Source organism: Pseudonaja textilis, chromosome 2 (genome assembly GCF_049901715.1).
Source record: "Pseudonaja textilis isolate UNSWEBS1 chromosome 2, rPseTex1.2, whole genome shotgun sequence".
Lineage (NCBI taxonomy): Eukaryota > Metazoa > Chordata > Lepidosauria > Squamata > Elapidae > Pseudonaja > Pseudonaja textilis.
The window spans coordinates 135,599,739-135,620,366 of record NC_141991.1 but is presented as its reverse complement, the minus strand read 5'-3'; the positions used below and the strand labels follow the sequence as shown (position 1 = coordinate 135,620,366).

At 41.9% G+C, this 20,628-nt stretch overlaps 1 protein-coding gene across 4 annotated transcripts in view; it reads left to right on the top strand.

The window, feature by feature from the left end:
- Positions 1-20,628, top strand: part of ITGB7 (integrin subunit beta 7) — a 70,885-nt gene that overhangs the window by 19,378 nt on the left and 30,879 nt on the right. For 3 of the 4 annotated variants that reach the window (XM_087925390.1, XM_026713688.2, XM_087925389.1), the window contains exons 2-7: positions 905-992; positions 2,302-2,375; positions 13,976-14,177; positions 14,321-14,491; positions 15,352-15,593; positions 18,036-18,194. In XM_087925390.1, coding sequence (XP_087781516.1) covers positions 908-992; positions 2,302-2,375; positions 13,976-14,177; positions 14,321-14,491; positions 15,352-15,593; positions 18,036-18,194 — 933 coding nt within the window. In that variant the 5' untranslated portion in view covers positions 905-907. Of the gene's footprint in view, positions 1-790; positions 993-2,301; positions 2,376-13,975; positions 14,178-14,320; positions 14,492-15,351; positions 15,594-18,035; positions 18,195-20,628 lie in introns of those variants that run through there. The other variant, XM_087925388.1, reaches the window with a different exon arrangement.

The window sequence follows — 20,628 nt, the reverse complement described above, 5'->3', positions numbered from 1 at the left end:
ATGAATATGGCTCTATTGTGAGTTAATTCATACAAAAGATGCAATAGCACTAAAAAATCCTTCCGTTCTATAGCAATTGACCTCGTTAGCCCAATGTTTTTTTCACAATATGGCCTTCTGAGTGGCAACACCCTAGAGAATATTGTATGTATCAGTGCTGGGATTTAATTTTTTTTACTACCGGTTCTGTGGGCGTGGCTTGGTGGGCGTGGCAGGGGAAGGGTACTGTAAAATCTGCGGTCAGAAGTGGTATTTGCTGGTTCTCTGAACTACTCAAAATTTCCAGTACTGGTTCTCCAGAACTGGTCAGAACCTGCTGAATACCACCTCTGGTATATATGCAACGGTTAGGAGTGAAAGGGAGGGGGGAGGAGAAAGAGAGAGAGGGAGAGAGAGAGAGAGAGAGAGGTATCACAACTTGTGAGGCTTTTTGATTTCCAGCTTGTAAAAATATTCATGGACCACAAAATAGGACAAGTGAATTTTTAGGGAGCTACCTGAAATTTTGCCCCTTTATTTATAAATTATATTTGTAAAGCCAACTAAGTCAGAACATTTTAGTCTCTTTGGAAAGGACAAATTGGCTGTCTAATCCAGCATAGCCAACTTTAATTGCCAAGTTCTCTGAGTTTTCAAGCAGAGATTTCATAACTTTGTTACTTTTTAAAACCCTTTAGACCTGCCATGGATTGGACATGGGGCTTTTATATGCAAAGCACATGTTCAACCACCAGATCATAGATCCTCCCCCAAGCTTCCACTGTGACGGTGATTTTAACATCTTGCTCTTTGGGTGAGGAAGAAAGCCATTGTTAAAAGTATCTCTTTATTTTCTTCTTCTTCTTTTTTTCTTTCTCTCCCTCACTCCCTTTCTTTCTTTCCTCTTCCTTCCTCTGCTTTCCAGGCCATGCTTTCTGATGGATGGACTCTGCGCCTTGGGATTCTGCTTATGCTCCAAGGAATGACGAGTGGGGAGAAGATAGCAGAGACTGGTAATGCGGGGACCTTTATGGAGGGATGGAGTTCTAAACTTTGTCTATATTGCAGTTCTATATTGATATGCTTTCCCAACTTTTTCCGCTCACAATGTAATCCACAACATGCATTGACTTAGTTGTACGCATCTGTTCTGGATTCAGTGAAACCTGCACCCATGCAGTGACCCTGGCCTGGGGTTGGCATCCATTGTTTATTCAGGTGACTTAGAGATTTCCAGGGTGGAAAAATCAGGTTGAAAGAGATGATCAGGAAAGAATGTTGGCAGACTGGGGTCATTGTCAGATTTATTGGCTGTGGGTAGCCTTTTGCATTACTACTGTATTGTACTGCGCCACTATTGTATTTGGAGGGAGAAGAATTTAGAGTCAGAAAAGGAGAAAGTCTAGAGAATCTAGGAAAGAGTTTAAGGAGACTTTGGTGGAAGGCCTCTCTAATCACTACCCATTGGCCACTAAGACATGCGTGACATTTTTGTTGTACACCACCTAGAGTCACTTGCTTTGTGAGACGGGTAACTTTATTAATTGGACAACTAAATAATTCATATGTTCATTTCCTGAGTGACTTGAAGGCTAAACAGTGAAACCTGTGGGTGAAATGAGGACCCAAATTGTTGGGGGGCAATAAGCTGATTCTGTAAACCGCTTAGAGAGGGCTGGAAAGCACTATAAAGTGATATATAAGTCTAAGTGCTATTGCTATTCCAAAGGCAGATTTCTGCTTGCAAGCCTCACTGGCGATCTCAACCCTGTCGCCAGTGGTAGATTGGAAGCTTTCCTGCAAATTATCCCAGTTATCATTTAAGCTTTTATTTTCAATATCCTGAAAGACAGAGATTGCTCTTCTTTTTTTTTTTAAGATACCGGGATGAGAAAAATGAACAAGTTTTTGTTTGACAAACTTATACTTGGCTGCCTTACAGGATTTATCCCAGAATGAACTAATTACTCACACACCCTTGATAGAAATGTAACATAAATATGTACAAAACCTTGACATTCAAAGCCGGTGCCAGGCAGCACAGTCCCAGAAGGGCCACTCTTTGCTAGTCCAGCTTGCCACTAACCGAACAACAGATTGAAAATCCTATTGGGCAGCCCCACCCAATCCATTTTCCAAGGGAATGGCTTGCTTTAGGGTTTCTTTGGGAAGTGGATCCAAAGAAGGAGATGGGAAGGATGCGTGCAACTTTATGAATTTTTGGGAAAGTAGAATGAGGAAGGGAGAACAGGAAAGAGACGAAGGAAGACTTGGTGGGGAGAGTGACAGGCGTCATTGTGGTCCCTTGTGTTTCCTTTTCAGGATCCTGCCAGCCACAGCCTTCCTGCCATGAATGCATTCAATCCCACCCTAGTTGTGCCTGGTGCAAGCAGCCGGTGAGTCCTCAATCTCATGAGCCTCTCTTGCCATTTATTCCCCTCCCTGCCCCGTTTCCAACACCACCTTTGAGGGACTCAGAATGCATTTGGTCTAAGAGCAGCATCCAGAGCTGAAAGATGTGGATAACTTGTGGTTAGCGCTCTCTTCTCTAGCCAGCTGATGAAGAGAAAATACATTCCTAGCAACCCGAAGCAGGAATATTATCTTACCTGAACCTGCTGCCTTTGTGCTTTGGAACTCTTCCTTCCTGTGGAGGCGGGGGAGGGGGCTGGTTGATTGGAGTTGTCACACTGAGCTGGAAAATAAACCTTGAGGAGGAACCTTGGGGCTTTTGAGTTGAGGAGTTCTTGGTGAGGCTAAGCCAGGCAGCTGCGTCCTTTGCCAAGGTGCAAGATTTCCTTGAAGGCAGCAACATCAGCAGACGGCAACTGGCAAGGCTGCCCTCTGATTCACCCCTTCCCTTTCAGTCTCAGCCGATGTGTGAAGACTTGAGTCAGCAAGACTCAACAGCAGCTGCCCACTCCAGGCAACCGTGGGAAGATGGAAGTTTACTTTACTTTACTTTACTTTATTTATTTTGTCAATTGCTTACAAGATAATAGGTATAAGTAAAAACATAGTCATGAATACGTGGATATACATATAAGAAAAAAATAAAATAAAATAAACAATAGGACAGGGACAGAATACACATTGGTACGCTTATGCACGTCCCCCACAGGCCTCTTAGGAAAGGGGTGAGATCAATAGTAGACAGTCTAAGGTTAAAGTTTTGGGGGTTTGGGGAAGAAACCACAGAGTCAGGTAGAGTATTCCAGACATTGACCACTCTGTTGCTGAGGTCGTATTTCCTGCAATCAAGTTTGGTGCGATTAATCTTGAGTTTGTATTTATTGTTTGCTTTTGTGTTGTTATGGTTGAAGCTGAAGTATTCACTGACAGGTAGGACATTGCTCTTTTGTGGGGGCTGGCTAAGTCTTCCTTCTATGGTTTGGGGTTTTCCTAATCTCTTTTGGAAATGTTCCCCAAAACGAAGCACTATAGGAACAGGCAACGGGACAGGCATATTTTTTTTCCCCCCAGCCTTGACACCCATCTTCATTCCTCTTTGTTATCTGCTCTCTTCCCTGACCCTCACTAACCACTCCAGACCGGTACAGGCATTAATTGGCTTGAGGGAATTATTTGTTTAGCAGAGTGATGGCTTTCAGGGAAAAACTGTCCTTGTGTCTAGTTGTTCTGGTGTGCTGTGCTCTATAGCGTTGTTTTGAGGGAAGGAGTTGAAACAGTTTATGTCCGGGATGTGAGGGGTCCGTAAATATTTTCACAGCCCTCTTTTTGACTCGTTCAGTATACAGATCCTCGATGGAAGGCAGGTTGGTAGTAATTGTTTTTTCTGCAGTCCTAATTATCCTCTGAAGTCTGTGTCTGTCCTGTTGGATTGCAGAACCAAACCAGACAGTTATAGAGGTGCAGATGACAGACTCAATAATTCCTCTGTAGAACTGTATCAGCAGCTCCTTGGGCAGTTTGAGCTTCCTGAGTTGGCGCAGAAAGAACATTCTTTGTTGTGCTTTTTTGATGACATTTTTGATGTTAGGTGTCCATTTTAGGTCATGTAATATAGTAGAACCTAGAAATTTGAAGGTCTCTATTGTTGATATGGTGTTGTCTAGTATTGTAAGAGGTGGTAGTGTGGGAGGGTTTCTTCTAAAGTCTATCACCATTTCTACGGTTTTGAGTGTGTTCAGTTCCAGATTGTTCCAGTTACACCACGAGGCAAATTGTACAACCTCCTGTCTGTATGCGGATTCGTTGTTGTCTCAAATGAGACCAATCACTGTTGTGTCATCTGAAAACTTCAATATTTTAACAGATGGATCATTTGAGATGCAGTCATTGTTATATAGGGAGAAGTGGAGAAAGCACACAGCCTTGGGGGTGGGGGGTGTTAATTGTACAGGTATCAGATGTGATTCTGTCTAGCTTCACCTGTTGTTTCCTGTCTGTTAGTGCTGGCTGCCTGCCATTTGGCAGTTCAAATCTCATCAGGTTCAAGGTTGACTCAGCCTTCCATCCTTCCGAGGTGGGTAAAATGAGGACCCAGATTGTTGGGGGCAATAGGCTGACTCTGTAAATTGCTTAAAGAGGGCTGCAAAACACTGTGAAGTGGTATATAAGTCTAAGTGCAAGTGCTATTCCTGTCATCTACCACTGCTTCTTCACCTATCTTTAAAAATACTGAATTAATATTAGAGAAATATTTCTGAATGCAAACAGAGGACTATCACTGGAGGGCAATAGCAAAAGCCATATTTATGTTGAAGAAGTAGAGCATGCCCAATCATGTTGGAGGAGCATGCTCAGAAAACATTTTTTTATAATATCCCAATCAGTTTGATGTAATAGTTAAAGACACCGGGAACTGGGAGACTGTGAGTTCTAGTCCCACCTTGGGCAGTTGATTAACTTTGGGCTAGTCTCTCTCTCTCTCTCTCTCTCTCTCTCTCTCCCTCCCCCCCCCCCCCCCAAGAAGCAGGCAAGGGCAAACTATTTCTGAGGAGAAGAGGGAAACCTTGCCAAGAAAATTTCAGGGAGTTGTTCAGGCAGTTTTTAAGAATAAGACATAACTCAGCAGAAGAGAAAAAAAAAAGTTAATTACAGTTAGTCCTTGACTTATGACCACAATGAAGCCAAAAATTGGTGTTGCTAAGTGAGACATTGATTGATGTCCCATTTTATGATTTTTCTTGCCACAGTTGTTAAGTGAATCACTGTAGTTGTAATGATGTGATTGTTGTGAACCTAGCTTCCCTATTGACTTTGCTGGACAGAAGGATTCCAACGGGGATCTGGTGATCCGGAGACCCTGCAACCATCATAAATAGGAACCACTAGCCAAGCATCTGAATTTGGATCACGTGCCCATGGGGATGCTGCAACGGTTGTTGCACGTGCAAAAAATGGTCATAAATAACGTTTTTTTCCAGTGTCCTTGTACCCTTTGAATGGCCACTAAATGAATGGTCGTAAGCCGAGGGTTACTTATATTGGGTTCCTCCATTGCTAAGTTCTCCTTACTAGCTCCCTTTCTTGAGAACTATATGAAGAGCCAGAACAGTGGAAGTTTTCAGCCATACAACTTCAAGACAAAACTTGGAAGAACCCACAGGTGGCATCCCTGTTTAGTTCAGGTTCTCTGTGCAAAAGGAGGGGCTGGGTAGGTGTGGGGAGACTGTCTTTGGGCAAAATAACCTCCTAAAAATTTGCACCGTCTCCACAATAAAAGCAGCCCCAATTCCCCCAGTAGCAGCCCCACCCACCTTGGGTAATAGAGTCACCGCAATGGCCGGAAAAACCCCTCAGGTGCTACTCCAGTTGCAGTGAAAGAGCTCACCACATCCTGCCCAACTGCTTGTCTATACAGTGTGTTTAACTACCGCCTTTTGTGATGGTATCTCCTAGGACCAGACCATTTTTTGTGGTTAGTGGTCCCTCTTGAGGACTTTGAAGGGTGTCATTGTAATGAAATGTTGTGCTCAGTGGGGCAGGGCTGAAATTTGGGGCCCCTTCCTCTTGCCTTGAGGGCTTTTAAAAGGGAAAAACAGGAGGTTAAGCTGGTCAGAGGCAGCAACTTTTAACTGTAAAAAGTGTTGCTGAAAATTAGCTCTTTACCACCAAATGTCAGGGTACTGCAAACACGAGGGTTTGCATTTGGTGCAATGTTTTGTCAGACCTGAATTGGGAGGGGGGGAAGGCGGTAAAGCAATCATTGTAAGAGGCGTGGTGGCACAGTGGTTAGGGTCCAGTATTGCAGGCTAATTCAACTCACTGCCTGGAGTTCGATTCCCACCAGGCTCAAGGCCTTCCATCCTTCCAAGTCAGCGAAATGAGGACCCAGATTGTTGGGGACAATATGCTGACTCTGTAAACGACTTAGAAAGGGCTGTGAAGCAGTATATAATGCTATTGCTGTGCTATTCCTAGTGTACTTTTCAAGTTTGCCCTCAGTCCTGAAACTTTGAAACATTATTGAGTTTTTTTTCCATTTATACATAATACCAATACTTATTAAACAGTGCTGTGACATTATATATACATTTATGTAATCCTATCTAAACTCACAATACACAATACTTTCATATGCTCACATCTATTATATACATTATTTACATTTTCTATTCTTATATCTATTGTCAATCCGAATATACCAAATTTCCCACACTGCATTGTATTCCGTGTCTGCTTTCCCTTTTAATTCCATAGTTAATTTGTCCATTTCCATGCACTCTAATTTTTTTATTATTATTATTAAACCTTCAGGTGGTGTGGAATTTTTCTTCCAGTATTGGGCATAGGAAATTCTTGCTGCTGTTAATACATGTAATATAAGATATTTTATCTTTCTATTATAGGTTTTTTTATTATTCCTAAAAGGACAAAATCAATTTTGTTTTTAGTTAAATCTTCTAACCACATTTGAATCACCTTCCAATATTTTTTTGCTTCGGGGCATGTCCACCAAGAATGAAAGAAGGTACCTTGTTGCTGTCTACATTTCCAACAATTTGGTTTTAAATTTGGATAGATCTTAGCCAATCTTGAGGGTGCCATATGCCAACGATAGAACATTTTATGTTGATTTTCCTGTGCCGCCAATTTTGTTATTTTATAATTCACATTCCAAATCTTTTCCCATTCTTCCAGATCAATAGTATGTCCAATGTTCCTACCCCATGCAATCATTGTTCCTTTCACAATTTCTTCTGCTCTATCAAATTCTAATAAATGTTTATATAACTTTGATAATAATTTCTCATTTGGGCCAATCAAGATTTTATCTGTTTTTTGTAATTCATTGTCTATTCCAAATTCCTCACTGTCTTTTTTATATCTTGTTTGTATTTGCATATAGGTCTACCAATCCAATTTTATTCCCTGCTCTTCCAATTTCTGTCTACTCTTTAGATTCCCTTGGTTATCTAAAATTTCCTTATACCTGGCCATTTTCTTAACTTCCATTGTATTGGAGGAGATTACTGCTTCCAAGGGAGATACCCAGTTTGGAATTTTCAAATAATATTTATTCTTTATTTATCTCCATGATTGTAACAGCACATCTCTTATTTTATATCTATAGAAGTATAGATACGGTTTGCTTTCTTTATCCCACAGGAAGGCATGCCAGCCTCCTTGTATGTCATGCCCTTCTATGGTTAATATTCTTTTTTTTCTTAGATTAATCTAATCTTGTAGCCATACAAGTATTGCTGCCTTATGGTATAGTTCCCAATCCGGAAGCCCAAGGCCACGTCTGCTCTTATTATCCTGTAAAGTTTTTAACTTTATTTGCGCTTTCTTGCCTGCCCAGACAAATTTTATAATTGTTCTATTTGATTCTCTAAAAAAAAATCTTGTCTAGTTTTGTTGGGGTTGTTTGAAATAAGTATAAAATCTTTGGCAGGACATTCATTTTTGTAGTTGCTATTCTTCCTAATAGCGATAACTGTAAAGTCCCCCATTTTTCCAAATCTTTTAAAATTTGATTAAATAATTTCATATAATTATCTTCTTTTATTGAGGAGCACTTTGATGTTAACCATATTCCTACATATTTAATTTTTTTTGTGATTTGTAACCCCATTACTTTTTCTAACTCCTTTTTATTTTAGTTGTTACATTTTTCACAAGCATTTTGGTTTTGTCTCTGTTAATTTTGAGTCCTGAGACCTCTCCATATTTTTCTAATTTTTCTATCAAGATTGGGCCTGATTCTAGTGGCTCCTCAATAAAAAAAAACCCAATCATCCGCAAATGCTTGTAATTTATACTCCTCTTTTTAAATTTTTGTACCATGTATTTCTGAGTTATTCCTAATTTTTATTAATAGTGTCTCTAGTGTCAAGATAAAGAGCAGAGGTGACAATGGGAATCCCTGTCAAACTCCTTTTGTTATTCTAAATGCCTTAGTTATATCTCCGTTTATTATTACATTGACCTTTTGGGAAGAATAAACTGTTTCTATTAATTTTTCAAATTTATCTCCAAATTTCATTTCCCTAATGTGGCATATCATAAATTCCCAATTTAGATTATCGAATGCTTTTTGTGCATCCAGGGCTGCTTGTCTCCTTGAATGCATTTCGTAATATTCTAATATATTCATTACTTTTCTAATGTTATCTCTTATTTGCCTTTGCAGTAGAAATCCATTTTGATCACTATGTATAATAGTCCTTTGGTGCATTGCATGGAACTGTCTATGGAGATTCTCAATCATTCAGGTCATGGTTGTCCCAAAGATGCTTTTTCAAGAGGCAACAGAGCTGGAGAAGCTTCTTGGATGAGAAGCTAACTTTTTACACCATTTACATAAAATATTCTAAGTTTTGCTGCTCAGTGATGAAACCCTGCATTTTGCCAAAGGGAATCCTAGTTAGCTTCTTTCATTTTAGCTTGGTGCTTTCTCTAAACCAAGAAATGAAACCTTGAGAAAGTCTTTTTTTTAAAAAAAACACTGCAATTTATCATAGGCATTTAAATCTGCACCCCCTCCCCCAGCTACAAAATGTCCCTGTTTGGTTTTCCATGTTTTTAAAAGCACATTTTGCAGCTGAAAGAGCACTGCAAAAAAAAACAAAAAACCTGTAGCTCTTGTCACTGATTCTGCCAAATTAACTTGAAACAAAACATGATGAGTCTGAATTAAGATTGATAGAGATCTCAGGGCTTCAGCATTCTTAGAATCTCACAAGAAGGTCATAGCATTTGAGGCAAATATCAGTATCAAAAACCTTGAGAATTTTGCTGCTTCCCTGCTTAATTTATTCAAGTGCATCCAACATACAAATGATCTTCCAAGGGTCCTCTGGTGCTGAGGAAGCAGCTCAGATCCACAAGAAAAATGCTATTTCCTGATGTATCCATCAGATTTCCTGTGTTGCTCACTGTTAAAAAATAGCAGGTCTGTCTTAGATCTTCATGCAATCTCCACTTTTTCTACTTTTAGAAGAGGACTCAAGATTCTCTCTTTATCCGGGAGAAAGAAGATTATATTTAACAGTGAACTTCTAGAACTGACGTGAAATGGAATCAAGAGAACTCTGGCTGGCAGACCCCTTCTTAGAAAGATTTCTCAATAGAAGAGAAATACGGTCGGTGGCTGTCACCAGTTAGGCCATATGTTTCAAAAAGAGCTGGAAAGTATTCTGCCTTCAATCCAGATCTATGGAAAATGGAGCATAGTTGGATTTCCTGGCCTGCAGCTTGGATGTTTTTAGGCAGGTCTTCCATATCCTTCTGCTTTGTATATTCTTTTTATTCTTTCTCTTTGAACACACTAAGCTACATTTCACAGAATGCATGGAATGTTATAAGCCAGCCACTTGTGGGAAGTGAGTGTTAAAACTGTGAAATGAAGCAAAATGTGCATCTTGGAAATAATGATATTAGATAACAAATTAGAAAATTACCTAATAGTGAAACTTGGTTTCTTAAACAACTTTGCTTAATGATAAAAATGCTCGGTAGAGTTAAGCTATCACAAACAAAATTAATTAATTAATTAAGTGGAGAACCTTGGACAAAAAGTGACACCAAAAGCAAATAAGGATAAATTCACAATTGTTTTAACAGTTTATATTTGGTCAGACCTGTGGGAAAACATACTGTATTATATAGTATAAGTGAAAAAACAATTCTTCTAATTTGCTAGTTGCCACACTTCATAACCAAATTTATGTCTTCTAGCTTGGCAAGCTCTGAAGAAACCTGACATCCAAAATGAATCTAATATTCATTTGCATTCAAGAAAACGATGATTTTAATATTTTCATTAGAAATGATGGAAGAGGCGGGCAGAATTCAGCAAGGTCTTTGGGCAAGGAGTTCTCTTTTCAGAATGGAACCCTCATCCTTTGCCATTGCTACTGCTGACCAGGGATGAAGATAATGGAAGTGGGGTGGGGGAATTGTTCTTGACATAATTTTGAATTCAGCAAGGACTTAGTATGGAGAAGAGCAAGAAACAGGAAGAAGAAAGATCTAAGAATTGGTACCATTCCCTTGCAGGTGTCAGCCTCTTTGAAAAGGTGGGTGGGGAATGTTAATTTATCTGGCTGTTGCAGAGTTTAAAAGGCAAGCAAAGTTGTGGTTGGATTGGTGGGTTTTTCTTTATTTTTCACCCAGAGGAACAGGAGACCACTGCAATAAAGCTGATAGGAAGAGGCCTCCTTTGCTTATCAGTTTGGCAGTGGGGAAATGGGGGAAGAAGAGCAGTGGGAGATAGGGAGGATGTTCCCCATCTACATGTGCCATATTCTAAGCCTCAGAGAACTTGCCCACCTTTTCCTCTCAAGAGATAGCTGCTGGGTCCATGCCAGGATTACTTATGTATCAGTGGTGGGATTCAAAATGTTTTACTACTGGTTCTGTGGGCGTGGCTTGGTGGTGTGGCATGGCTTGGTGGGCGTGGTAGGGGAAGGATATTGTAAATTTCTCCATTCCCTCTCCATTCCTGGGGTTAACGTCATAGCCCAGAAGATCATTGGTTTCCCTCCACTCTTTGGAAGAGCTTTATAGCCAGAGGTGGGATTCAAATTTTTGAACAACAGGTTCTGTGGGCATGGCTTAGGTGGTGGGTGTGGCTTGGTGGTCATGTGACTGGGTGGACATGGCTTGGTGGTCATGTTATTGGCTGGGTGTGGCCAACTTAATATCACTCACATTGAGGCATGCATCTTCTGGCCTGGCCTCTCAAGACTGTGGGGATGCTGCAACAGTTGTAAGTGTGAAAAATGGTCATAAGTCACTTTTTTCAGTGCCATTGTAACTTTGAATGGTCACTCCACACAAGCAAAGTACCAGCAAAGGAGGGGAAAAAAACTCCAGAGAAGTTCCTGAGACAGGAAGTCTAGTCCTGCCAAGAATGTAATAAGGGTTAACAGAGAGGCAGTTTCTGTAAGCAACACCAGAATGTTTCCTTCCTACCTTCCTTACAGGATTAGGCCAGTAATTTCTTCTAACAACCGGTTCTCGGAACTGCTTAGAATGTTAACAACCGGTTCTAGCAAATAGGTGCGAACCTGTAGAATCCCACCCCTGTTTATAGCTCCTGCTGCCTTAAGAAAGTTCAAAACATTCTCAAAGATCCATCTCATCCTGGGCACTCTTTTTTTTTAACTATTACCATCTGGCAAATGGTACAGGATAATAAATCAAGGACAAATAGGCTGAAAAACACCTTCTATCCCAGGGCAGTAACTCTATTGTATTCTACTGTATAGTGCAATATTAATGCAATATCAGGGGTTTTCAATTCAATGTATAGAATGTGAAGGATGTGTGTTTGTGTTTATATTCATAGTCATAATGTACACTGAAGATGGTATTTGATTTCGTTGTACGAGGTGCAATGACAATAAAGTAATCTAAAGTAAATATTACTTTTGGTTATGGAATAAAGACACTACAAAATCTCCATTCCCTCCCCACCCCACTAACCTGCTTTCCAGCTCCGTTCTCCTGTGCGGGGCAACAAAAGAAGACCCAGCCAATCAGCTGGGACTCAGGAGGCAGAGAATAGATGGGGGCGGGGCCAGTCAGCCAGTATTCCGAACTACTCAAAATTTCTGCTATCAGTTCTCCAGAACTGGTCAAAACCTGCTGAATACCACCTCTGTTATGTATATATTTTAAAATAATCAAATCTGATTGGGGAATGTGTAATTCTGTGCCAGACTAAACGCTGTACATTAAGAAGAGTGATACATGTTTGTTTGCCATCTATTCATCAGCTGTTTCCTGACGGCCAGACTTCTGGGATGGAGCAATCTGGTGGCTATTGTCATCAGTTCCTTCCTTTCATCTGTCTTTTAGTAAATGCTGAAATTCACAAGTTCTTCCTCTTTTTTTCCCCCACAGCATCTCTGCGAAACTTCTAAAACTGTTTCTCAACCTTGACGACGTGTGGACTTCAACTCCCAGAATTTTCCCATGGACGGCTATGGAATTCTGGGAGTTGAAGTCCACACATCTTGAAGATGCCAATGTTGAGAAACACTGCTCTAAAGCTGGGCTATTGGTTAGTTAAATCATTCTTACCCGGAAAATCATGTACGTTTTGTTTCCTGCAAGTAAAAATGCAGACTTGTTTTGGGATCTGCCTTTCTCACTGTAGGGTTTGTTCTTAAAGGAGACATGTCATCTTCTTTCACCTACATCTCTTCCAAGATGATCACAACCCTTCTGCATTTATAAACCCTTCTTACTGCAATATGTTTTAATTGGAAGTGGGCATTTTTAAGCCATGGAAAGCAGCAGATTTTTTTTTTAAAGTTGCTGTTCTCAATATGCTGAATTTTAATCCCTCCACTGTCCTTTTTTTTTTAGCAGGCAGGTTATAAACCAGGGGTCTTCAACCTTGACAGCTTTAAGACTTGTGAATTTCTTCAACTCCCAGAATTCCTCCTCCACTCATGTTAGCTCAGGAATTCTGGGAGTTGAAGTCCACAAATCTTAAACTTGCCAAATTTGAAGACCCTTGGTATAAACTGTGACTTCTGGTGTCTTATTTCCTGCTATCATGCTCCTTCTAGTCATGAACATGAGACAGTACAAGATCATGACTATAAACAGGACATAATAAAATGAATAATGAATGCAGGATTCAATCTGAGTTAGTCATCAGAATCAGAGATTTATTCTTCTAAGTATTTGGACTTGTGCTGGAGCCCATCCTATTTATTTTATTATTTATTTGATTTGTCAATCGCTTACAAGATAATAGGTATATGTATAAACATAGTTATGAATACATGAAATGGATACATATAAGAAAAATAAAAAAGAAACAATAGGACAAGGACGGTAGGCATGTTGGTGCGCTTATGCAGACCTTATACAGACCTCTTAGGAAAGGGGTGAGGTCAATAGTAGACAGTCTAAGGTTAAAGTTTTTGGGGTTTGGGGAAGAAACCACAGAGTCAGGTAGAATATTCCAGACATTGACCCCTCTGTTGCTGAAGTCGTATTTCCTGCAATCAAGTTTGGTGCAATTTAACCTTGAGTGTGTATCTATTGTTTGCTCTATTGTTGTTATGGTTGAAGCTGAAGTATTCATTTGCAGGTAGGACATTGCAATGTATGATTTTATATACTATACTTAAGATTGGACCGAAGGCGGCGTAGTTCTAGGTTTTCTAGGTCTAGAGTTTCAAGTCTGATGGCATCAGGTATTCTGCAACGAGTAGAGGAGTGGAGAACTCTTCTTGTGAAATCCTCGAGGAACTTCTCTCTCTCTCTCTCTCTCTCTCTCTCTCTCTCTCTCTCTCTCTCCCTCCCTCCCTCCCTCCCTCTCTCCCTCCCTCTCTCTCTCTCTCCACATTCTGGAGAGAGACAAGTTCCTTGAGGATGGGCTGCAGCACGAGATTACAATCATAGAAAATACCATTTTCATCAAGTTTCTCTTCCGCTGGTTTGAAAGCTTTGGGTATTGAGTAGGAAGAACAACAGCCCTCTGCTCATCTGCTATGGGAATTCTGAATGGTGGGATTAAATAAGGCAGCATTGCAAACAACAGCCTCCACGTTCTTCCCAGGATTTCATACAAGCGGGAGAGTCTGACGCAGAGCGTTGTGCCCCTCGGCCAGCGTTGGAGTATCGTGGCTGCCTTCCCAGTGAGATCATGGATCCCCAAGGCAAGCAGCATATTTTGGAGGACAGGCCTCTGAAAGATAACATCTACCACGAAAACATCACACAACTGTCACCCCAAAGAATAGCGCTTCAGCTTCGGCCTGGTAAGTTGGGGGGGGGGGAAAAAACCCTCCAGACTCTAAAGAATCTGCCTGATCTGAATAGCTTGCCAGTAGGAATGTTCCTCCCATTCCTTCCTAGGCCAGATGCATCTTCTTTCTTTCCTTCCTCCCTTCTGTGCCTGTAGGAAAGGAACAGAGTTTCACTGTCCGCTTCAAACGGGCTGAGGGTTATCCTGTGGACCTCTACTACCTCATGGACTTGTCCTACTCCATGAAGGATGACCTGGAGAAGATCAAGCAACTGGGAAGTGACTTGATGGCTGCCCTGCGCAAAGTTACTACCTCAGTGAAGATTGGTATGTAGTCAAAACTCTGACCGGGGAAGCACAGAAGGAAAGGCATCATAGGTCAGTGCAAGCCTTAGAAGAAAAGATGTAAAAAGTATTCCCAACAATACATGAAAACTAGAACTAGTTTGACTTTGGACACATTTATTTTAAGTAGGCCAGGCAGCAGAGGTGGTATTTGGCAGGTTCTGACCAGTTCTGGAGAACTGGTAGCAGAAATTTTGAATAGTTTGGAGAACCGGCAAATACAACCTCTGACTGGAGATTTGCAGTATCCTTTCCCTGCCACGCCCACCAAGCCATGCCCACAGAACCGGTAGTAAAAACATTTGAATCCCACCACTGCCAGGCAGGAAACATTAATAGAATCTTGCATGTGTGAAACTACAATTCTCCCACCATCAGTGGGGGGATTGAATCTTTTTTTAATACCGGTTCTGTGGGCATGGCTTGGAGGCGTGGTGTGGCTTGGTGGGCATGGCAGGGGAAGGATACTGTAAAATCCCCATTCCCTCCCCACTCCTGGAGGAAGGTTACTGCAAAATCTCATTCCCTCCCCACCCCACTAACTTGCTTTCCAGCTCCGTTCTCCTGTGCAGGGCAACCAAAGAAAACCCAGCCAATCAGCTGGGATTTGGGAGGCAGAGAATAGATGGGGGCGGGGCCAGTCAGAAGTGGTATTTGCCAGTTCTCCTAACTACTCAAAATTTCCGCTACCGGTTCTCCAGAACTGGTCAGAACCTGCCCAATACCACCTCTGCCCCCCACCCTGACTTTAGGACTGTGAGAAAGAGAAAATGGTGGGAATCCATGAGTAGCGTTGCAATGTGTACACAGGCTGAGGAAGACAGAAGATCTTTTTCTTGCAGGATTTGGTGCCTTTGTGGACAAGACCGTGCTGCCTTATGTGAATATGGTTCCTTCCAAGCAGAAACATCCCTGCCAAATCCCAAAGGAGAACTGCCAGCCGGCTTTCAGCTATAGGCATGTGCTTGCTCTGACTGAGAACGCCAGTGAGTTTGAAAGCAGGGTTGGTCAGCAGCACATCTCAGCCAACCTGGATGACGCAGAAGGAGGCTTTGATGCTCTCATGCAGGCAGCCATTTGCAAGGTGAGTGTAGCAGAAGCCCTGAGCTCACAGTCTTCAATAACTGTGGAGCACCTGCTGGCAAGGTACCTCCAACCCAGAGGTTTGTAACCCTCTGGCCTCTGAGGTGCTGAAGTGAATTGTGTCCATGTTGCCCTGTGCTAGGAAGAGCAGTAAGAAAGGTCCCATCCTAATAAGGCTTCTCCATTTTCACAATTTATCCAGGATTCAACTTTCAAGGTAAGGGCTGCTAAACATCAACTGATTAATATCATTATTAACTTTTCTAACTTGTCATAACCAGCAGAACAGTCCTGCCAGAGCAGACTAAACTATGAGTTAAGCAGAACTTATTCTTTTTTTACTCAGTTTCCATGGATGGCACCTTAATCCCTTTCTTTTCAGTGCTGAGAGAGAGAATGAGAAAGAAACCTAGCTGCTTTTTCTATACCATGTCAAACTTTATAAACTTATTCCCCCATTATATGTGATTTCCCCCAAGTTTGGTAACTGCTGATATTTTAATACTTCATTCAAAGTTTTGACTATTTTTCCCCACAACAAAATCAGGACATTCTCAAGGAGTTCCTTCCTTCCCACTTGCTCTCAAAGAAAGAATTATTTTGATATTTTTCCTGTGGAAAATAATATACCTCCTTCCTTACTCTGGATAGCTCTTAGGCTTGCTAAATCTATTAGATCAGGGGTCCCCAACCACTGGGCCACGGACTGGTACTGGTCCGTGGATCATTTTGTACCGGGCCGCCTACTTTGCTTGGGCGCCGCCATCTTGTTTCGACGGCGCTTGAGAAAGTGCTTCCAGGTGAGCTTGTTGGTCATCGGAAAATGGCATTTGAGTGCTGAAGGAATCCTCGCGCCTTAGTTTCATCGAAGGGGGGGGGCAGCTTCAAACGAAGAGCCTTCCTGATGGCGGTGGAGTCTCGCGTTACTCAGGAGGAGATTAAGAAAGAGCCCGAAAAGCCCATAGACCACGAGAAGGTACAAAGGAGGAGTTGAAGGTGGTGGGGAGAAGTGGGGGGCTGGCTGGCCGGTCTCTCGGTTCACCTTGCCTTGGTCATGCGTGCTGATGCCGGTACCGGTCCGTGGATCATTTTGTACCGGGCCACTGGTCCCTGGTACAAAAAAGGTTGGGGACCACTGCATTAGATAGCTATGAGGCTAGGATTATGCAGACCAGGTCTCTTCCTTCCTTCCTTCCTTCCTTCCTTCCTTCCTTCCTTCCTTCCTTCCTTCCTTCCTTCCTCCTCTCCTCCCTCCCTCCTCCTCCTCCCTTTGTTTTAAACTCATACCTACTCCTTGTTAGACTTTTCACAAAGCATTTAAAAATCTTTAAATACCTTTGTAATCCAGAAAGAATGTTGACTCACCAAAGTGGAATAAGCTTACCCTGCTGCTCAAACAATCTCTCTTTAGCTGTAAATTAATTATATCCGAAAGTGTTTAAGAAACTGAGGCTTGCACAAACCTTGTATCCATATAAGTTGCATTATGACTGTGAGCTTGATTAAAAGCCCTCCCCACTGCTCAACTCTCGGGTCAAACACAAAACCCTCAGTTTCTGCCATCTCTTCATGAAGAGCAGTTGTACGGAATGCAAGTAGGCGATCTCACAATCTCTCCTTTACCCAGAAAGACTGTACTGGCCAGAGGTGGTATTCAGCAGGTTCTGATGAATTCTGGAGAACCGGTAGAAGAAATTTTGAGTAGTTCAGAGAACCGGTAGTGGAAATTTTGAGTAGTTCAGAATACCACATCTGACTGGCCCCTCCCCCATCTATTCTCTGCCTCCCGAGTCTCAGCTGATTGGCTGGGTCTTCTTTTGTTGCCCTGCACAGGAGAACGGAGCTGGAAAGCAGGTTAGTGGGGTGGGAAGGGAATGGGATTTTGCAATATCCTTCCCCTAAGAGTGGGGAGGGAATGGGGATTTTACAGTATCCTTCCCCTGCCATGCCCACCAAGCCATGCCCACAGAACCGGTAGTAAAAATTTTTGAATCCCACCACTGGTACTGGCTGTCCTCTTCTGCAGCAATACCATCCTGGCATCAGGGATGTCTATTCCACCATAGATCCTCAACCAGAAGCCACTTCTAATTTTTCTCAGTCTGAAGCAAAATTCAACAAAATTTCATTGCCATCACACAGTCTGATCATTCAAACTTGGGCCACTGCTATCTTAGATTTGTTTGCTGCTTTCCACATTTTCAGTTGGAAATCTTGTTTTCTAAAAATTAAAGCAAGTGACAAAACCTGAGGTTTGATATTGGTAGGTCTAACAGATCTTGAATTTTGATCCGAGCCTTATTCAAATGCATCTTAACCTCTTCTGAATATGCAGCACTCTTGAGACATGGCGAATGAGTATTCAGATTGAAAACATTGATGTAATTGAAGTTGCTGTTTTGAATGTGGGAGATCTCACCTGATCCTTGCTCTGTCTTTCCAGGAGCAGATTGGCTGGCGTAATGTGACAAGTCTGCTGGTTTTCACTTCAGATGGCACTTTCCACACTGCAGGGGATGGAAAATTGGCAGGGATCCATATGCCCAATGATGGCCGCTGCCACCTGGATGCCAATGGTGTATACAGCAAAAGTCACCTCTATGTAGGTTTCTTTTTTTCTTGAAAAGCTTACTCAGAAAATAAGTGAAAGGGCAGTGTCTACAACACCGAAACCTGGGACTCTCAGGGGTGCTGAACAATTAAGTGGCACGATCTTCTCAAAACCTGGTATCTTCTTGATGCATTGGATTTTAACTCTAGTTGAAGGAGGAATTCTGACCGTTGAAGTCTCATGCATCTGAAGAGCATCAGATTGCAGGAGGTATTGAAGCAGAACCCAAATCCTCTGCACACACCCACCTGGCATAGGGAGACAACAAAGAGATTGAAAAATCTCCCAGCCCGCATTGATTGAAATTCTGTGGGAGGGAAATGATGAGGAAGTCCCTCCATGATGGAAATGCTTGCGGCTGTGAAGTTGATGGGGGAAGGAAGAACAGGGAGAAAGTAAATGTGTGGACCAATGGGTGATTTGGATGGTCTATCCTGCCTATCTCTGGGATTACTGAATCCATCCCACAACCATCAAACATGTTTCCTCATAGCAATGTCTAGTCATTAGCCAAGGAAAAGGGAGCAAATATCAGTTGTACTTTCCATTGTTATGAGCAATAACATTGGATGTAAGATTATTTGTTGCAATAGTAAGTAACGAAAAATCCACTAACAACTCCCATAAGCCTTGACCAATGCAGTAAAAATAAGAGCCAATGAGAAATTGACCCAAATCTGAAGCATGTCAGGTTGTCTAACCCTGGTTTGTCCTTTGAGCATACAGGTGAAACTCGAAAAATTAGAATATCGTGCAAAAGTTCATTTATTTCAGTAATGCAACTTAAAAGGTGAAACTAATATATATGATAGACTCATTACATGCAAAGCAAGATAGTTCAAGCCGTGATGTGTCATAATTGAGATGATTATGGCTTACAGCTCATGAAAACCCCAAATCCACAATCTCAGAAAATTAGAATATTGTGAAAAGGTTCAATATTCTAGGCTCAAAGTGTCCCACTTTAATCAGCTAATTAAGCCATAACACCTGCAAAGGGTTCCTGAGCCTTAAAATGGCCTCTCAGTCTGGTTCAGTCGGAATCACAATCATGGGAAAGACTGCTGTCCTGACAGTTGTACAGAAAACCATCATTGACACTCTCCGTAAGAAGCGAAAGCCTCAAAAGGAGTTGGATGTTCCCAAAGTGCTGTATCAAAGCACATTAATAGAAAGTTATGTGGAAGGGAAAAGTGTGGAAGAAAAAGGTGCACAAGCAGCAGGGATGACCGCAGCCTGGAGAGGATTGTCAGGAAAAGGCCATTCAAAAGTGGTGGGGATTTTCACAAGGAGTGGACTGAGGCTGGAGTCAGTGCATCAAGAGCCACCACACACAGACGGATCCTGGACATGGGCTTCAAATGTTGTATTCCTCTTGTCAAATCGCTCCTGAACAACAAACAATGTCAGAAGTATCTTACCTGGGCTAAAGAAAAACCTGGTCTGTTGCTCAGTGGTCCAAAGTCCTTTTTTCCAATGAGAGTATTTTTTGCATCTCATTTGGAAACCAAGGACCCAGAGTCTGGAGGAAGAATGGAGAGGCACACACTGCAAGATGCTTGAAGTCCAGTGTGAAGTTTCCACAGTCTGTGTTGATTTGGGGAACCATGTCATCTGCTGGTGTTGGTCCACTGTGCTTCATTAAGTCCAGGGTCAATGCAGCCATCTACCAGGAGATTTTGGAGCACTTCATGCTTCCTTCCACAGATGAGCTTTATGGGGATGCTGACTTCATTTTCCAGCAGGACTTGGCACCTGCCCACACTGCCAAAAGCACCCAAACCTGGTTCAATGACCATGGGATTACTGTGCTTGATTGGCCAGCAAATTTGCCTGACCTGAACCCCATAGAGAGTCTAGGGGCATTGCCAAGAGAAATATGAGAGACATGAGACCGAACAATGCAGAAGAGCTGAAGGCCGCAATTGAAGCATCCTGGTCTTCTATAACACCTCAGCAGTGCCACAGGCTGATAGCTTCCATTCCACGCCGCATTGAGGCAGTAATTGCTGCAGAAGGGGCCCAAACCAAGTACTGAGTCCATAGGCATGCTTATACTTTTCAGAGGTCTGATATTGGTCTATGTACAATCCTTGTTTTATTGATTCCATGTAATATTCTAATTTTCTGAGATTGTAGATTTGGGGTTTTCATGAGCTGTAAGCCATAATAATCACAATTATGACAAATCATGGCTTGAAGTATCTTGCTTTGCATGTAATGAATCTTCTCATATATTAGGTTCACCTTTTAAGTTGCATTACTGAAATAAATGAACTTTTGCACTATATTCTAATTTTTCGAGTTTCACCTGTATCTTTAACCCTTAATTTGGTTATGGGGTCATTGTCACCAAGAATGAGAGCTGTACATTTGCCTCCCCACCCCAACTTTTTATATTACTGAGCTCAACATCACAATATTG